Here is a 14921-nt window from a genome sequence, read left to right as displayed (position 1 = left end):
GAGTGGGAGTTTCCACACTTCCTACCATTCCCAGGAACCATTGGGACCCCCTGTGATAAGGCAGGTAGGTGAGACAAGTTAGCCATTACATCACAACCAACCACACACTCTCTCTCCAGTAGGTGTCACATCTTACTGCTAACCTTTCAAGATCTGAGTGAACTTACCAGTGCTTGGACAAGTAGTTGCCAGCTTCTCTGAACCAGACATATCAACTTAAAACTTCAAGCCACAAACACATAAATTGGACAAAACTGAGCACAATATATGCATATAGTTAAACATTAGAATGAAACAGAGAATACTCTTCTTACAATCTTCAAAGCAAGTTCAAAGAAACCTTAGACCTTGCACCAGCTGATGCCAGATTAAAACTCCAACCAGCAAGATCAAATTTGACACTGTTAAATCTTCTTTAAATTCCACACAAAAGAGGGGATATTAACAGTAGGTACATGAGCATGAAGCAAAAGACTAGAATAATGAAATGAAATCCTGGAACTAAAACTTGAAATCCATCACCATCCCCAACTCAAAATGTCAAAGTCAAGGTTAAGTTTGCAAATAGAGTTGGAAGTTTACCTCATGCCTGTGCATCCTGACAAAACAGAAAAGTCCACAGGAAAATCAATTTTTGGCACTGACTTGTTTCAGATTTCTAATATGCCTCCAGCACCAAGTGATTCTGAGGTCACGGAATTTGATCAGTTCCATGGTTCCGACAGCATCCAGCTAGCTAATATGGGTTCCACATTCACTACTCAATATGACCAGTTCAAAATGATTCAATTTTCTGACTTCTTTTCTAATAAGAGTTTGGAAATTCTCTACTTTAGGTGTCTTGTGTTTCCAGCTATTCTTTGAAGCAAAATAAGATATTTAGTGCATTCATCCTTAATGTTAGTTAATAAGCCCTTGCAAAATCTCCCCCGTTATTATAAGCTTCTTCCTCACAAATCTTGAACAATCTTTCTTTTTTTCTTCGTGAGAAGCATTAATTTATTTAACTCAACAGATGTCACTATTTAGGATGACAAGTGTCAACACCGAGTGACATGGTTTAAGGTATATATGTATTAGGTGGGCTGAATTTGGGTTTAAATTTTTGACATGATTATTAGACAGGTTGGTTTGGGTTGAAAGTTTTGTTTAGTATATGCGTTTGTAGCAACAAAAAAACCTGACCTAACACAGACCTTTGTCACTCCTAGATATGCTGTTCTTTCTTTTAATTCCGAATTTTCCCTATCTAGTGCTCATAATCCTCACTCAGCTAAAGCCATGATTGGTTTCACCCCCATCGTAGAACAAAATTATGAGCTTTACAACTCAGTATCGGCTTGCTGACTCAAAAGGACATACTTATTGTTTTTTTCCTTTTTGTTGAACATTATAGATAACTTCAACAATACCAAAATGTTAGCCATAGGATTGGAAAAAGCATCACACAAGGAGGTTTGATCATTACCAACAACCAATTGCACCTGTGATGCACATTGCTTTTGTTCAGATGCTACTTAAATTCACAGAAAAGTTCTCCTTTCTCCAAAATAAAATGTAATCATCCCAAAAGCTATTGTTTAGTTGCTGTTCAATTCCTCACCAAATTATTTGCATATAGGGTTTAAGATGGATGACCTAGATTGTGTATCAAGGTAGTCTGGGCCCTGGACATAATTTGTCATTATATAATGAAAATATACTCAATACCAAGCAAAAGCAGGTGCTCGAAAACTAATACCTTGAAACATGAAAATACTTCCATAACAGAAAATTTCACAATCTTATATCATATTCAGCAGCTCAATCAAAAGAAAAAAAGCGAGAACATGAGGTTTTTCCTATATAAGAGATGGAAATCTAATAAGATGCATGATTGTACTCCAAAGAAAAAGGAACTATAAGACCCCCCATATAGAGTATAATAAATCGTAAGGACCTAAGACAGTCACGTAACAATGAATTATCACATGACATTTGTCAGTTGGTTATTTCTTAAACATTATACAGCATTATGCTAAAATATGGCATTCTGTATAAGGCTGTTTTCAGACAGATTACATCAGATGCTTCAACAATTCAGTATGTGATAAATAATGTTCACACCGCAGGAAACCGCTACATTCTGTTTGAAAATCAGACTGGAAGATCTGAATTGTGTACCGACAAGAAAAAACCATGATCATCCAACTTAAAAAGCACAAAAAGTAAAAAGGAATAAATGAAATAATGCAGGCTTTCTAGTGACTGAGAGATGCCATAATTACTGAAAAACATCAAATAGCACCAATAAATGAGATGTAGACAGACAAACTTACATGCTATTGTACCGACACTAAACAAGATGACCATATCTCCAACGGCAACGGATCAGCAATGCTTATTTTACTGTAACATAGCAAAAGAAAAGTAAAACAAGGATAAAAGATCCGACCTCTGTTTTTTGAGCTTCCCTTGACACTGTATCGAGTAGAAGGCAAGTAAATTTCCTGATTCCTCCTTGAAGATCCAAGTACTGTTTCACAATTCAAACTCATCATCGAGCTTGAGAGCCTCCGCGGCTGCCTCCTCCTCATCATCATCGATGGCAAAGTAGGGGTTGCGCGCCTCAGGCCTGAACCTGTACCCAGTGAAGACATAAAACGCCAGGGTGGCAAGCTCCCCGGCGACCACGCTGGTCCACAAGTAACGGTAGGAGGTGATGGTGGTGAGGGCGTAGACCACCACCCTGGTGAAGTAGATGTAGCAGATGACCACGATGTAGTACTGGCGGAAAAGAGTGAGCTTCATGAGGTTGACGGCGGCCTTGCCGTCGGTCCTGGCGGCCTCCCGGAGGTTCTTGATGGACCAGACGATGGGAAAGAGGACGGCGCAGCAGCAGATGACATCGACGAGGAGAAAGACCTGCTTCCATGTGACCCAGTCGCGGGCGTAGGGTCCGGACTCGTCGATGGCGACCTGAGCAACGTTGGAGACGACCTGGAGGGGTATGACGACCATGAGCACCTTCTTCTCGCGGTCCTGGAGGTAGGGCTTGAGGAAGGACCAGCCGGTGCCGATGAGGACGATGAGGGTGAAGAGGGAGATGCCCTTCAGGAAGCTGAAGATGTAGAAGAGGACGTCCCAGCCGTGGGCGGATCCGGTGCGTTCGATGTAGGACTTGTCCTCGGCCTCGCAGAGGAGGTTGAACGCCTTGAGGACGACGACGGCGAGCATGAAGTAGTGGATGCGGAAGGCGGCGCGGCGCCTGCGGATAAGGACGGCGGCCCAGGCGGCGGCGAGGGCGGAGTAGGTGAGGAAGAGGATGAAGTAGACAAGAGGCAGGACGGCCGCGCCGGCGGAGAGGTAGGCGCGATGGGAGGGGTCGGGAAGGTTGAACATGGCGGAGCGGACGGACATGGAGACGCGGAGCGGGGGGAGGCAGTTGGCGAAGACGAGGGTGAACTGTCCGGGCTGATCGGTGAGGTTTAAGCGAAAGCGGAAGGTGGAGGAGCGGGCGACGCCGACGCCGGAGGGGTTGGGCGGGGGGACGAGGCCGTCGAAGGAGTAGACGAGGCGGACGAGGTCGGACTGGAGGGCGCAGGTGATGTCATGATCCTGCAGCTGGCGGAGGACCTGCAGCCATGCGTCCCGGGTAGATAGAAAGAAGCCCAGCTGCGACAGGTCCGGCGACTCCGCCTCCGGGAAGAAGGCGATGCCGGTGACGTTGAGTTCTAGGCCGCCGGCCCGGGTGAACCCAAACTCGTCGAAGGGGATGATGGACCGCGCGTCCGATCGCACCTCCATTTCCCGGATCTCCGCCCTCGCCCCCCCAATCCACGCCGACACGATGATCAACGCCAATCCAAATCCCCGAACAAGAAGAGATCTCGACAACCCCTTCGCCGCCATGACTACCACTTTTCCCCTCTCTCTCTCTCTCCCGACTCTCCTTAGGTCTCGATTTCTTCTTCGATCAATGGGTTTGGTTTGGGTCAATGGAAAGGGGGCAGAGAGAGAGAGAGAGAGAGAGAGAGAGAGAGAGAGAGGCAGTTTCCTCTTCTTTGCTTGCGACATGGAGCAGTAGGCAGATGTGGTTGAAGTGTGACGAACCGTTGGGCCAAATGCCACGAGAGTTCGGAGTTAATTACTGGGTTAGTAGAGACAACAAACCGGCTTCGCGTTCGACCGTCACATTGGACCGGGTTCAGTGTTAATTTACACGTAAAATCGCGATCCGTTGGACTTTGGAGAACTGGAAAGGAGTGGACCGGTTCGATGATAAGAAAGATTTTAGCTTGACTTGGTGAGCTACATTAGATTTTAATTGGACCGGAGTAAATTAGATTTTGACCCGATTCAATTATATTCAACCTAATTCCTTGGAGCTCCCGTGAGCTTAACACAACACAGGCATTGTTGTTCACTGTAGGCTTTCCCTCTCCACGCGCCGACACGGTGGATGAGTCCCTTCCGACGGCCGCGCACAGTTCCCACTTCTTAACGAGCACCACCACCAGCAGCGACAATGGATGGGGACGGGCGATTGTCTTGGTTTTGTCGTTCGTCGCCGATGGTATGTTGCACCCGCACCTGCGCCGCGCCCCTCCTCGCCGCATTCGTTGGAAGGTAATAACCTACTCGAGAATATGTCCCTGCTCCAAACTGATGCTTTCCTTGATCCTACAACGTTACTGCCTATAGCCGAATTGGCCAAAGCCTGTGATACGCAAGGACTTTTGTGCTTTTGGAGTTCAATATGCCCAGTATAGATTGCACGCGTCTTGTTCGTTTAAATGCCTGTGAGACATTCATCTTGAACATAGTATTTGATGGTGGTAGATGGACCACGAATTTATCGTGTGATCTAGGCTTTTGTCTTGGCCGATATTGAGGAAGGAGGTACCCAGCTCCGAGCTCACCCTACGATGGGAGGATCGGAGGACTGTCAGTTCTAAGTCTTGGCCGCCTTGTTAACCTGTGAGTTTTGGGACAATCATCCTTCTCAGTTGTGCTTTATGTTTAAAAGAAAAATGAAAAGAAATTTTCATTACATCAAATGTTGTTAACATGTCGACTCAAACTTGAGACCTATCACTTGTGCAACACTGCACTAATTACTATATGTTAAGACCCTCTAGTTCTCACATCTTAGCCATCTATCAATATGATTATCCAACTATCTAATTTAATAGTGAAAGATCTCATCAAGATCTGGTGGGAAGATTTCAAATGCTCTTATGGAGCCACTTTTAAGTAGCTCCTAACTTTGAAGTGACCACATTGCTTTCATCCACAATCATTAAAACAAAAAAGGGATTTGTCATGCCAATCATTGAAAAGTTTGGCAAATGTGCATTTGTCACAACAAATTTGACTATAGCATTTATGTCCCCCGGTAACTATGATCCACCATAAAACTCCTGCCATTAACATTCATTACAAGAACTAAGGTAACAATTGTCAGCTAATTCATTTTTCTTTTAAATTAAGATTTAAAATAATAAAGTTTCATTGATACTTTTACCATCATATTTGCTTTAAAGGGCATATTTAAAGGGGTGCTAATGCCAATTAGAACCTAAACATTGTTTACTTTAATGATCAGGTGACGTGGTGATTTACATGTGCAAGTTTTGCAAAGATATATACATATTCATAAAAATTTAAATTGAGTGATAATAAGGATACATTTTTATGTATATGTATGCATACATTTTTATGAAGTCAAATAATAAGGATAGGAGGAGATTTGTCTTTGAGTCATCCAATATTTACTGATGCATGAAATTCACTAGGAAGCAAGTCATAAGCACTCCTATTAAAATCAACGAAACACTCTTATATATGAATCATACTGAACATTGGATTACTGGTTCATATTCAGTTGTGCCTAAATGTTGATCCTTTGTTCCTTTACATTGAAAATATATGTTTTTTTTTCATGTCTAAATATAATACTTTTTAGCTCCTCTCTGGAGCTGTAATAATTGATAGACTGGTAGATGCCAAGAAAAGGGGGAAATGGTAAGCTGTAATAATTGATTTATTCATCAGATTTTGTAGTCCAGTGTCAACTTCTGGAGATGTTACGGCAACAGACAGGTGCTTTCGACATCCTTCAGGGCAAACATTACTGGCTGTTATGCAATTTTCCTGTCTATCCTTTGGCACCTTCCTGACGTGAGACTCTCGTTGAACCTTACTTGCAGACCAGGCTTTATTTTCTTGGCATTGCTTGGATTGGATCTAGCAAGTGACTGGTTGCAAATATACAGGTAAATCGTTCATTTCCAGTGGAATGAGAAAGGGGGTATTAGAATTCTGTGATGCTTTCCACAACTGTTTACAGAGCTGCGTCCTAAAGGAAATGTAATATAATGAAAAGAAGCATTTGCATAATATAATGGATAAACTTGCATCCAGTGATGCTAAAGAAGGCATAAACACTCAGTAGAGTGTTGATGCATAAATTATTAGGAAAATATGCTTTGGAAGGCGTATACACCTTGTAAAGTGTCAATTCAATGCATAAATGATTAGGAATATATGCTTTGTCAGATTAGTCTGGATTTTGAATATACCTGATTTGACAGAGTTAATTTCCTTACCCACATTCATTGTGTCATATGATCTTGTAGGTGCAATTTGGGTCTTGCAAACATATTCTTATCGATCAATCTGGAATGGAATTGGCTGATTTTTCGAACTTTGCTGTCAGTGATTTATACCGGTTTGACCAGCTGTTGGGGGGGGGGGGGGGGGGGACCCACGATTAAAATCCTTTTTTTTAAATCTGTAGATTGTTGTGACCAGATGTTTAAAATTCTGCTTATTGTAGGCTTTTCAAATGCTGTAGATTGTTGTGATCGATATACATTAGTTAGCAAAGACATGGGAAGTAAAGAAACATTCCTTATCATTCCACATTGAGAAAATTTGTCCTTCACTATTATAATTTAGAATTGCATTATATGTATGGGTTGAATTTGTCTTTCTCTTGCCATCCAATTTTTTTTTTTATATTCATTTTCTGTGCTTTACCCTCGAAGCTGATAAAATAGATAATGCAGCTGCTAATGCCTCTTACATTAAGAATAAACCATGGATTTTGCTTTGTTTGTTGGGTTGACATATTCAGCTCTGATTGTGCTCTTACAGCCCACATATTCAACCCATGATAGGTTTTAACCGTCCGCAGTCCATCCCTCTTTGACCTAATCATAGATCAAATTAGGGGGGTGTGGTGACTGCGTTTTTTGGAGCAGATAAAAAGACAGCAACGGGGGAGAAAACTGTAGCAGTGGGGGAGATCTTGGCAGCAGCATCTTGATTCAAAAAGGAGGAGAAAAAGGCATAAAAACAAGAGAAAAAAAGGGAAGAAAATAAGAGCAACGTAGAGAGACTGTTCTCAATTATTGTGTACAGTGACATGATCTTTGTATCCCTATTATTCTTTTATGATTGTTGCAAGGATTTTGAACAATAAATTAATATTTATATATTCATTATTCTTATAATGAATTATTTTTATTTTGTTCTGTGGTTTTTATCTTTCACGTTAGAGAGATTTTTCATATAAATCTTGGTATTCTATTTGATTATGATTTCATTTAATTTCGTTGTATATTATAACCTGTAAGTATTTGTTCATATACAAAAATTTAGTTTCACTCTATATCTCATCTTTTTTTCTCAGTATCGTATGGTTCTCATTCATTTTGCTGTGATTGCAATACCACTACATCTTAATTTGTTTGGTGTGGAGCAATCCTGCTTCTCTGTGCCCTCCCTCGAGATACAAAAAGGTCAGTTCCTTCTGTTAGGGTATTGATGCGCGGTGCATCGACACCCTAACAGAAAACTACAGACAACAAGGCGGCGTCATACAGCGCCCAACCTGTTATTCTTTTACGGCGGTGAGCAGAACCGGTGTAGGAAAAAGAGAAAAGGCTGCGGAAACCGACCGGGGGGATTACCGCACACTAGCAGAGGAACGAAGACGCCGGAAAACATTTATTACGGTCCGAAATCCTCGGAATCCCGCGTAACTCCACTTTCTTATCCTCCGTTGAGGTGAGCGGAACCCAGGTGTACTTCGATCCAACGTCAAATTGGTCAAGAAAAGAAAAGAAAAGAACAAGGAAAAGTGATGGCAACGCACCGGTGAGCGAGTGTACCAAACTGTAGTCGCAGGGTGATAAAAGAGGCCCCAAAAATCAATTAGAACAGCCCAAAATCTCACAAAGCTCCCGTAACTCCACTTTCTTATTCTTATTTGCGGTGGGCGGAACTCGGTACCAACCGTCAGTTTCCCGCACTTGTTCGGATGCCAAAGCGGTCGAGAAAAGGACGAGATTAGGTTTGGGTTGCCGTGGAAGCATCGTTAGTGATGGGCGGCGAAAGGAGACTTACGGTCGCTGATGGGGCCGAAGTTGACCGGCGGTCGGCAACCGACACTTAGGCGGTGCTGCCGTCATCTTCACTAGTGTATTTAGTGACTGAACGTGGTTTTTGTCGTTCAGATGAAGCTTAGACGCGCCCATGCCCATGCCTAATGCCCAATCAGGACGAGGATAAGAGAGAGACTTATCCCTACTGTTGCCCGCTGGAAAATTTGTTTTTCTTTAATTAGTTTTTGGGTGGTTGTTAGGAGTCATTTGCATTGAGTTGACTTTGGTCGACGAATCATGAATATCATGATACCTAAAGGTTGACTTGTATCAGTCTTGTGTTATGATATCATAAGCCCGACACTACGTTATAAACTTAGTCAACATGATCCATAGGTAGTTGTTCGCTCATCTTGGATCAATACTCTTCTTTATATTCTCTCTCGTTCGGCATACATTACACTAACGCCCAACACTACGTTATAAACTTAGTCAACATGATCCTTAGGTAGTTGCTCGTTCATCTTGGATCAATACTCTTCTTTATGTTCTCTCTCCTTCCGTTAGTATTAGTATTTTGTAGGACATCAAACAAAATGCTTCTATTAGTCGACATCCAATGAGATTATATGAATTATTTTTTTCTTCATAATATTCATAAACATAAAAATATCTATTGATTTAACTGATAAAATATAAATTCAAATCTCGTCTTCATCATTTATCTTTATAAATAAAAATTATATATATAAATAAAAGATTAGGCATAGGGTATTAGTACATGACCCAACATAAAAGAGAAGGCAGGCTTGTGGTGTTAATTTGGGTTTCTTGTATCGACCTGCGGATGGCTATTTGCTGGTTGGGCTGCCTGCGTTCCTCCATATCTGTTCCAGCTCCCCGGCCAAGGCCTTGTGGTGGCCGACGACGATGGTGATGTGGTCCTTCCTCTGGAACACCTTGACACTAGCCCTGGGGATCCTCGACCCCACGGCGTAGCTACAGTCGACAGGGAGGACATCGTCGTCGTCGCCATGGAACACCGCCACGTCGCAGCAGCTCCGTCTGTTCACCGTATCCATGTACCGTTCCATCGCCTCCGCACTCCCGCATATCACGTTGTGCAAGCTGTGCCATGCAGCACGGTGGGTGTGGCACATGAAGGCATCCATCATGTAGGTCCTTATCCTGTTCCAACAACAACAGAACAATACATCATGCATCATTCAGACACTTGGTTTCCTGGCGCAGTCCATGAGGATTTCAGCTTGTCGAAGTTTCGAGGCCACGGAAGAGCATGTGAGAGTAATAAATAAGGATTGACCAGAGCGTAATGTCGACTGAAAACACAGGAATAACACGCTAGCAAATATCTGGAAGGTAGAGTTGTGCAGGATTTGGTGGCTTTCATTGTCATCTCATTCATGCTGCATCGCATCAGATGTGGTTGTGCAAGCAGTACTCGGACCATGATTAATGATGAGCACAGGCAAGCTGATGGAGACATACGACGAACAATTTAAATTTTCCGAGAAAGATGTCAATACTATGAATTTTGAGTGGTGAAACCTCGAGATCTGTACGGTTCTATGAACCAGAAATGGAGTAATGAATTATAGCAGGGAAGAAAACAAAGCAGACGACAAACAAAACAGAGTCGTTTACTGATTGATTTCTAAGCTTCCTTGTATTATTAATCTTCCGCGTAATCATCAAGAGTTCAATAGACTTGGCCAATTCGTAATCGTGACAGGATTAACATCGTATGCAATTTTCACTGGCATAGAGCTCAACATGAGAACTATCTTGACTCGTTTGGGTAGTCAGCCTGCATTAAAAGCAGACATGACGTCCTATATAAAGCTAGCATTGAGTTGGATGGAGGCTGATGGGACGGAAACTGTGCTTCATCAAATACTCAACCATTTAGATGTTGCATTAGGCGGAAGGGAATAACTAAGTTCAGCATGGCTGTGTCCTCGAATCCATATATACATCCATCAAGCTTAGCCGAAGGGCAATAAAGTTGCCGACCTCTGTCCTTCAGCATCGACTCGACGCACTGAGGGATAATAGGGAACATCGTTTTCCCATACCGAACAGCCTCTTGCAACTAACTACTTGTTGAAGCACATTAAATTTTGATTCGTATTTGGAGTTGCATTGGATATATATATATATTTATTTATTTATTTGTTGAAGCGCATTAACTAACATCTTTGCAAAGTATTTTTTTATTTTTTTAAAGGATGAGATTATTCTATCACTCCATCCCATCATGGTCACTTTCGTTCTAAGCAATCTTATCATCTATCCTTGAGAGGTTTTATCATCCCAATTCTTTTCTCTCAATCGCTCCCATAACCATTTATGATATTCTATTATGGGAATGATGGGACTGAGAATGATAGAGGGAGATAGTAGTACGATAAGATGACAACGAAGAGGGGGACGATAGGACCTCGTGAATTGGAGACAATCACAATAGGATTAGGTAATCTCATCTTTTTTTTTTTAAAGGACTCTGCACGAGAAATAATGAAAACCTAAGGGTTTTTTTATATATATATGTATACATATATATATGTATATATATATATATACATATATCCGAAAGAAATAAAAGACAACGGTGGAAAGGTAAACAATTAAACAACTTACATACAATTCTAATAGAGCATAAAGAATTCTTCATAATGCATATTGGAACAACAGTGATAATATTCATGGTATTATTGCATGCAATTATTTTTTCAAAGTTTAATTAGAAAATGATGGTGAAGACGAATCAAACTTTGGTTTAGTAAGAGTTTTATTTATTTATTTATTTTCTAGTAGGAACTAAAGGGAGATATGCTTTTGTCAATGTTGAAACAGGAATTGAAAGTGCAAAGACCTCAACTTAGTACTAATAGTATCTGTCTGTTAGCTATGCAGTCCAAATAGCGTCGAGAAAAAGAATACATAACAAGGAAGAATGTATGACATAAGCGCAACAGTTTAAAGCATCGAATTGTAGGAGTTGACACAGTGAAATGGGATATTTCGAATTAGATGGTATTAAAATTTCTCTTCTGTGTTGTCTTGTGTTAATTTGTTTTTTTAATCTTTTGGGAGCCTTACCACATTGCACACAATCAGCTAACTAGAAAAGCAGCATGCAACACGAAAGAGATAGATCACTAACATTGAATGAAGAGGTAAGAAAAGTAGCATGCAATACGAAAGAGATGGATCACTAACATAGTAGAAAGAAGAGGCAGTTCAGCTGCAGATCATGGTGTAGATTTTACCTGTTCCGAGTGATGAGTCTGAAGAGGAATTCCCACAACCGGTGATTTCTGCAGATTAACAGGCAAATCGTCCTGCTCACGTGCTCGTACCAGCACGACATCGACGCCCCAAACATTATTGGCGGCCACACCTTCTTCGGCGCCACCTGCCGCATCACGAACTGCGCCGCCTTCTCCCCTTCGGGCACCGGAAAGTATGGCTGCACCAAACCCCACCTTCATTAAACGAACGCCATGGACAAACCCTACTCCATCCTCTACTCATTGATCGACACCCTGGACTTACCGGAGCGATCAATGCAAGCGACTTGACCGCCTCTGGGTGCTCGACCGCCAGCGCCAACGCGATGATGCACCCCATGGAGTGGGCAACGATGTGGAAGGACCGAACGTTGTGCCGCTTCAGGATCGACTTCTCGATCATGTCCACCTGCTCCCGCAGCGTGTACAGCGAGTCCGCCGGCTTCGGGCTCCGGCCGAACCCCAGCAGGTCCACCGCGAACATCCGATGGTTCGACTTGGTCGCGTCTGAGAACTCCGGAAACACCGTCTCCGTCCAGAACGCCGACGACGATATGAATCCATGAATGAAAATGACGTCCGTCGTCGTCGCAGATGTGTCTGTCGGAATATTTTTCTGATCAGTGCTTCAAGAATATACACCCAAATGCAGTAATCAAATACCTTTGGGTCCTTCGACATGAACATATAGGTGAGATTCCGGAGAATTGCATTTCTTGCAGTCGCAGTCGGACCACAGCGGCCGTCGTCCGCGACTGGTCTTCTCCTTGAGCGCCCCGATGACGTCAGAGCTCACAGTGAATCGAATCGATTTGCTGGTCTTATAGCCCACGGCAATGGCAGCCTTCTTAGTGAGCTCAGCAACTTGGGACGGGCGATAGTAAAGGGTGTCAGATACATCCCCCAACCGGAGCTTGGCAGCCACTGGAACAACGGTGCGGCCTTTCGTCGCTGATACGAGGAAGTCGCCGCTGATGGTGACCTCCTCCGGGGAGCAGTAGCACGGCCTCGAGTCGGTCTCCATGGCGGAGTCCACGAGCTTGTAGACGACGCAGAGGATCGCGTCGAGGACGTCGAGGAAGGAGAACACCAGGAAGCCCACTGCGGAGTTGAGGAAGCTGGCCGCACGGCTCAGACTGGACTTGTTGAACTCGGCGCCCATCTCCTCTGTGTCAGCTGCTCGATCTCCATGCGACGCGTTTTTAAAGACAAGACTTTGTACGATATACGATACTGTTCACAAGTAGGCCGAGTACATGGTTTGCAGGTATAGGTTGACAGTTGCGGAAGCTTTGATGAAGATATGCAAGTTTACCCGAGTGAAGAGAGACTGATGACAAAAAATACCAAATAAAGAATAAGAAACGGATGGAAGTTGCAAGTTGCAGACTTGCTTCCCAACAAATTTCTTTCGTTCAAAAGGAGCCAAAAGTAAAATAAATAAATAAATAAACTTTCTACCTACCAGAAAAGAGATGTCGGGCACGGGTGGCTCATTTGCATTTTTCATCGGTGGATGGTAACGGGCCCATGTTTGGATGTCGACCTCTCTAGAATTGCCAAACCCCCCTTTTTTTTGTCTGTCAGTATAATTTAACACAGTCGAAATGTTTATCTTACAATACAAAAGTAAAAAAAATGAAACCAAATAAAAATTGCATCAGTCAAGTATGGCAGTTCAAGGATTGCTTGCTATGCTTGAAGTGACCCAAGACAGTTTGCATTTCTGATAATTATCAAAAGTGCAGTTAATGCTTTACTTACAAATGACGGGAAACCGATTAGTAATTACATTTCCCAGAAATCTTCAGGGGAAGAGGTGATCTGTTTATCAAAGAGCAACACTTTCCAAGTCCAACTCATGCTGTCAATACTGAATGCTACCAATCTTGTTGGAGCAAGATACTATATGCAAAAGACAAAAAAGCCTAGATCAGATTTCTGGAGCTAGAGCCAGTTTCTAACTGCTCATTTGGATAGTTATCATGGATCATGCATATCAAGTAGCATGAGTGAAAGGTCTCTCTTAACACGGTAGTTTGACATATCTGATACGTTTTAACCACACACACTAGATTGAGAGCTATTTAAAACAACACTTAGAATAATTATAATCTAAGGATTTTATTCAAAATAATTGAACAGGAATTCATTAATAATCTTTCTTGACAGTTTGATTGATGATAATCCCCAATGCTCATTAATGTGATTGATCAAAATAGAGACTAAAAGATGATTGCTAGAAATGGGAGGTGAGAGAGAGGATGATAGGCCATACCCTACAAGTTAAAGGAAAAGACAAACAAGAGCAAGTCTTAAGGCCTCAAATTAGACCTAAGATAATGGTATCCACTCTTATCAAAGTTTCTCACACTTATGTCTAATTATTTTAATGTTGTCACAGTGTATTGAAAAATGACAAAAAAAACTTATTTTTTATGTTCAACGAATCCTAAGAAGCTTCTGAGCATATGATAGTACCACTCTCCTATCGAATTTCTCAAGATTATACAATATAACCTCTTGAGAAATAACATGTACCAAAATCTGACTTCTTAACCCAAATCTCATGCAATCCCAATTAATTTTGTCTCTCTAATCTCCTAACATAGTTCTAATTTGGTTTCCACACGATGACTTACGTTAGTCACAAAATTATACAAAAATGATAAGAATTCTCCGCTCAACAGGTTCACAAAAGTAGTTGAGGCATTTTTGATTCAAAGAGTATCACCACTCATAATGTATAAATATATTTTGAGGATTACAGTTCTAAATAATTTCCTCAGATTTATTTATCAACATAACATATGCTTACCTCAATTTTTTTCTATAAGAATACACTCCTAATTGATCAAAAAACACAAATTGGAGTTGGGATATTGATTGGCACTGGAAGTAGCTATATAACCGGCTATAGTCAGTGCAGAATCTTTACTAATTTTTTTCACAAATAAGATAGGAACTAACCATGGTGATGCATTACATATTCAGTCAGGTTAAGCCCTAGTATAACAACTCTTCCCACTTTTCAAATTCCACTAGTGCTATTCTCCAAAAGAGAAGTTTTAGAAGACATATCAAGCTAGCTGGATCCACATGCGTGGTTTGTGATCGTCATTTATGGTCTAGAAAAGCTATCAGTTACATTTGTGTTACCTATGCAATCCATGTTCTAGTATCCTTGGACAACATACATACGTGATAGTTTGCTCATCAACTAGTCTTCTTTTGT

The 14921-nt window shown here is 41.9% G+C and overlaps 2 protein-coding genes across 2 annotated transcripts; both read right to left on the bottom strand.

Moving 5' to 3' along the window:
- Nucleotides 1-2263: 2263 nt before the first annotated feature.
- Nucleotides 2264-4060, bottom strand: LOC135616765 (protein CANDIDATE G-PROTEIN COUPLED RECEPTOR 7-like). Its single transcript, XM_065116323.1, has one exon. It carries the CDS (start codon nucleotides 4054-4056, stop codon nucleotides 2521-2523), a length of 1536 nt encoding a protein of 511 aa, XP_064972395.1. The 5' UTR covers nucleotides 4057-4060; the 3' UTR covers nucleotides 2264-2520.
- A 5057-nt stretch (nucleotides 4061-9117) lies between these two features.
- LOC135616076 (probable lysophospholipase BODYGUARD 3) lies at nucleotides 9118-13005 on the bottom strand. Its single transcript, XM_065115247.1, has 4 exons — nucleotides 12350-13005; nucleotides 11952-12286; nucleotides 11666-11865; nucleotides 9118-9560 (listed from the first exon to the last, which is right to left on the bottom strand). Exons 1-4 carry the CDS (start codon nucleotides 12846-12848, stop codon nucleotides 9224-9226), a joined length of 1371 nt encoding a protein of 456 aa, XP_064971319.1. The 5' UTR covers nucleotides 12849-13005; the 3' UTR covers nucleotides 9118-9223.
- Nucleotides 13006-14921: the final 1916 nt, after the last annotated feature.

The sequence above is a fragment of the Musa acuminata genome, chromosome BXJ2-7 (assembly GCF_036884655.1).
Source record: "Musa acuminata AAA Group cultivar baxijiao chromosome BXJ2-7, Cavendish_Baxijiao_AAA, whole genome shotgun sequence".
In the NCBI taxonomy this organism is placed as follows: domain Eukaryota; kingdom Viridiplantae; phylum Streptophyta; class Magnoliopsida; order Zingiberales; family Musaceae; genus Musa; species Musa acuminata.
The sequence above is the reverse complement of the archived record's forward strand: the minus strand, read 5'-3'. Positions and strand labels throughout refer to the sequence as shown.

Bases quoted from the DNA above. Each gene is read 5' to 3' on its own strand.
- LOC135616076 (XM_065115247.1), bottom strand. From the start codon at position 12,848: ATGGGCGCCGAGTTCAACAAGTCCAGTCTGAGCCGTGCGGCCAGCTTC. The intron at 11,866-11,951 runs GTAAGTCCAGGG...GGTTTGGTGCAG, and splicing joins CGCTTGCATTGATCGCTCCG to CCATACTTTCCGGTGCCCGA. The intron at 9,561-11,665 runs GTAAAATCTACA...TTGTTGGAACAG, and splicing joins AGACTCATCACTCGGAACAG to GATAAGGACCTACATGATGG.
- LOC135616765 (XM_065116323.1), bottom strand. From the start codon at position 4,056: ATGTCGCAAGCAAAGAAGAGGAAACTGCCTCTCTCTCTCTCTCTCTCT.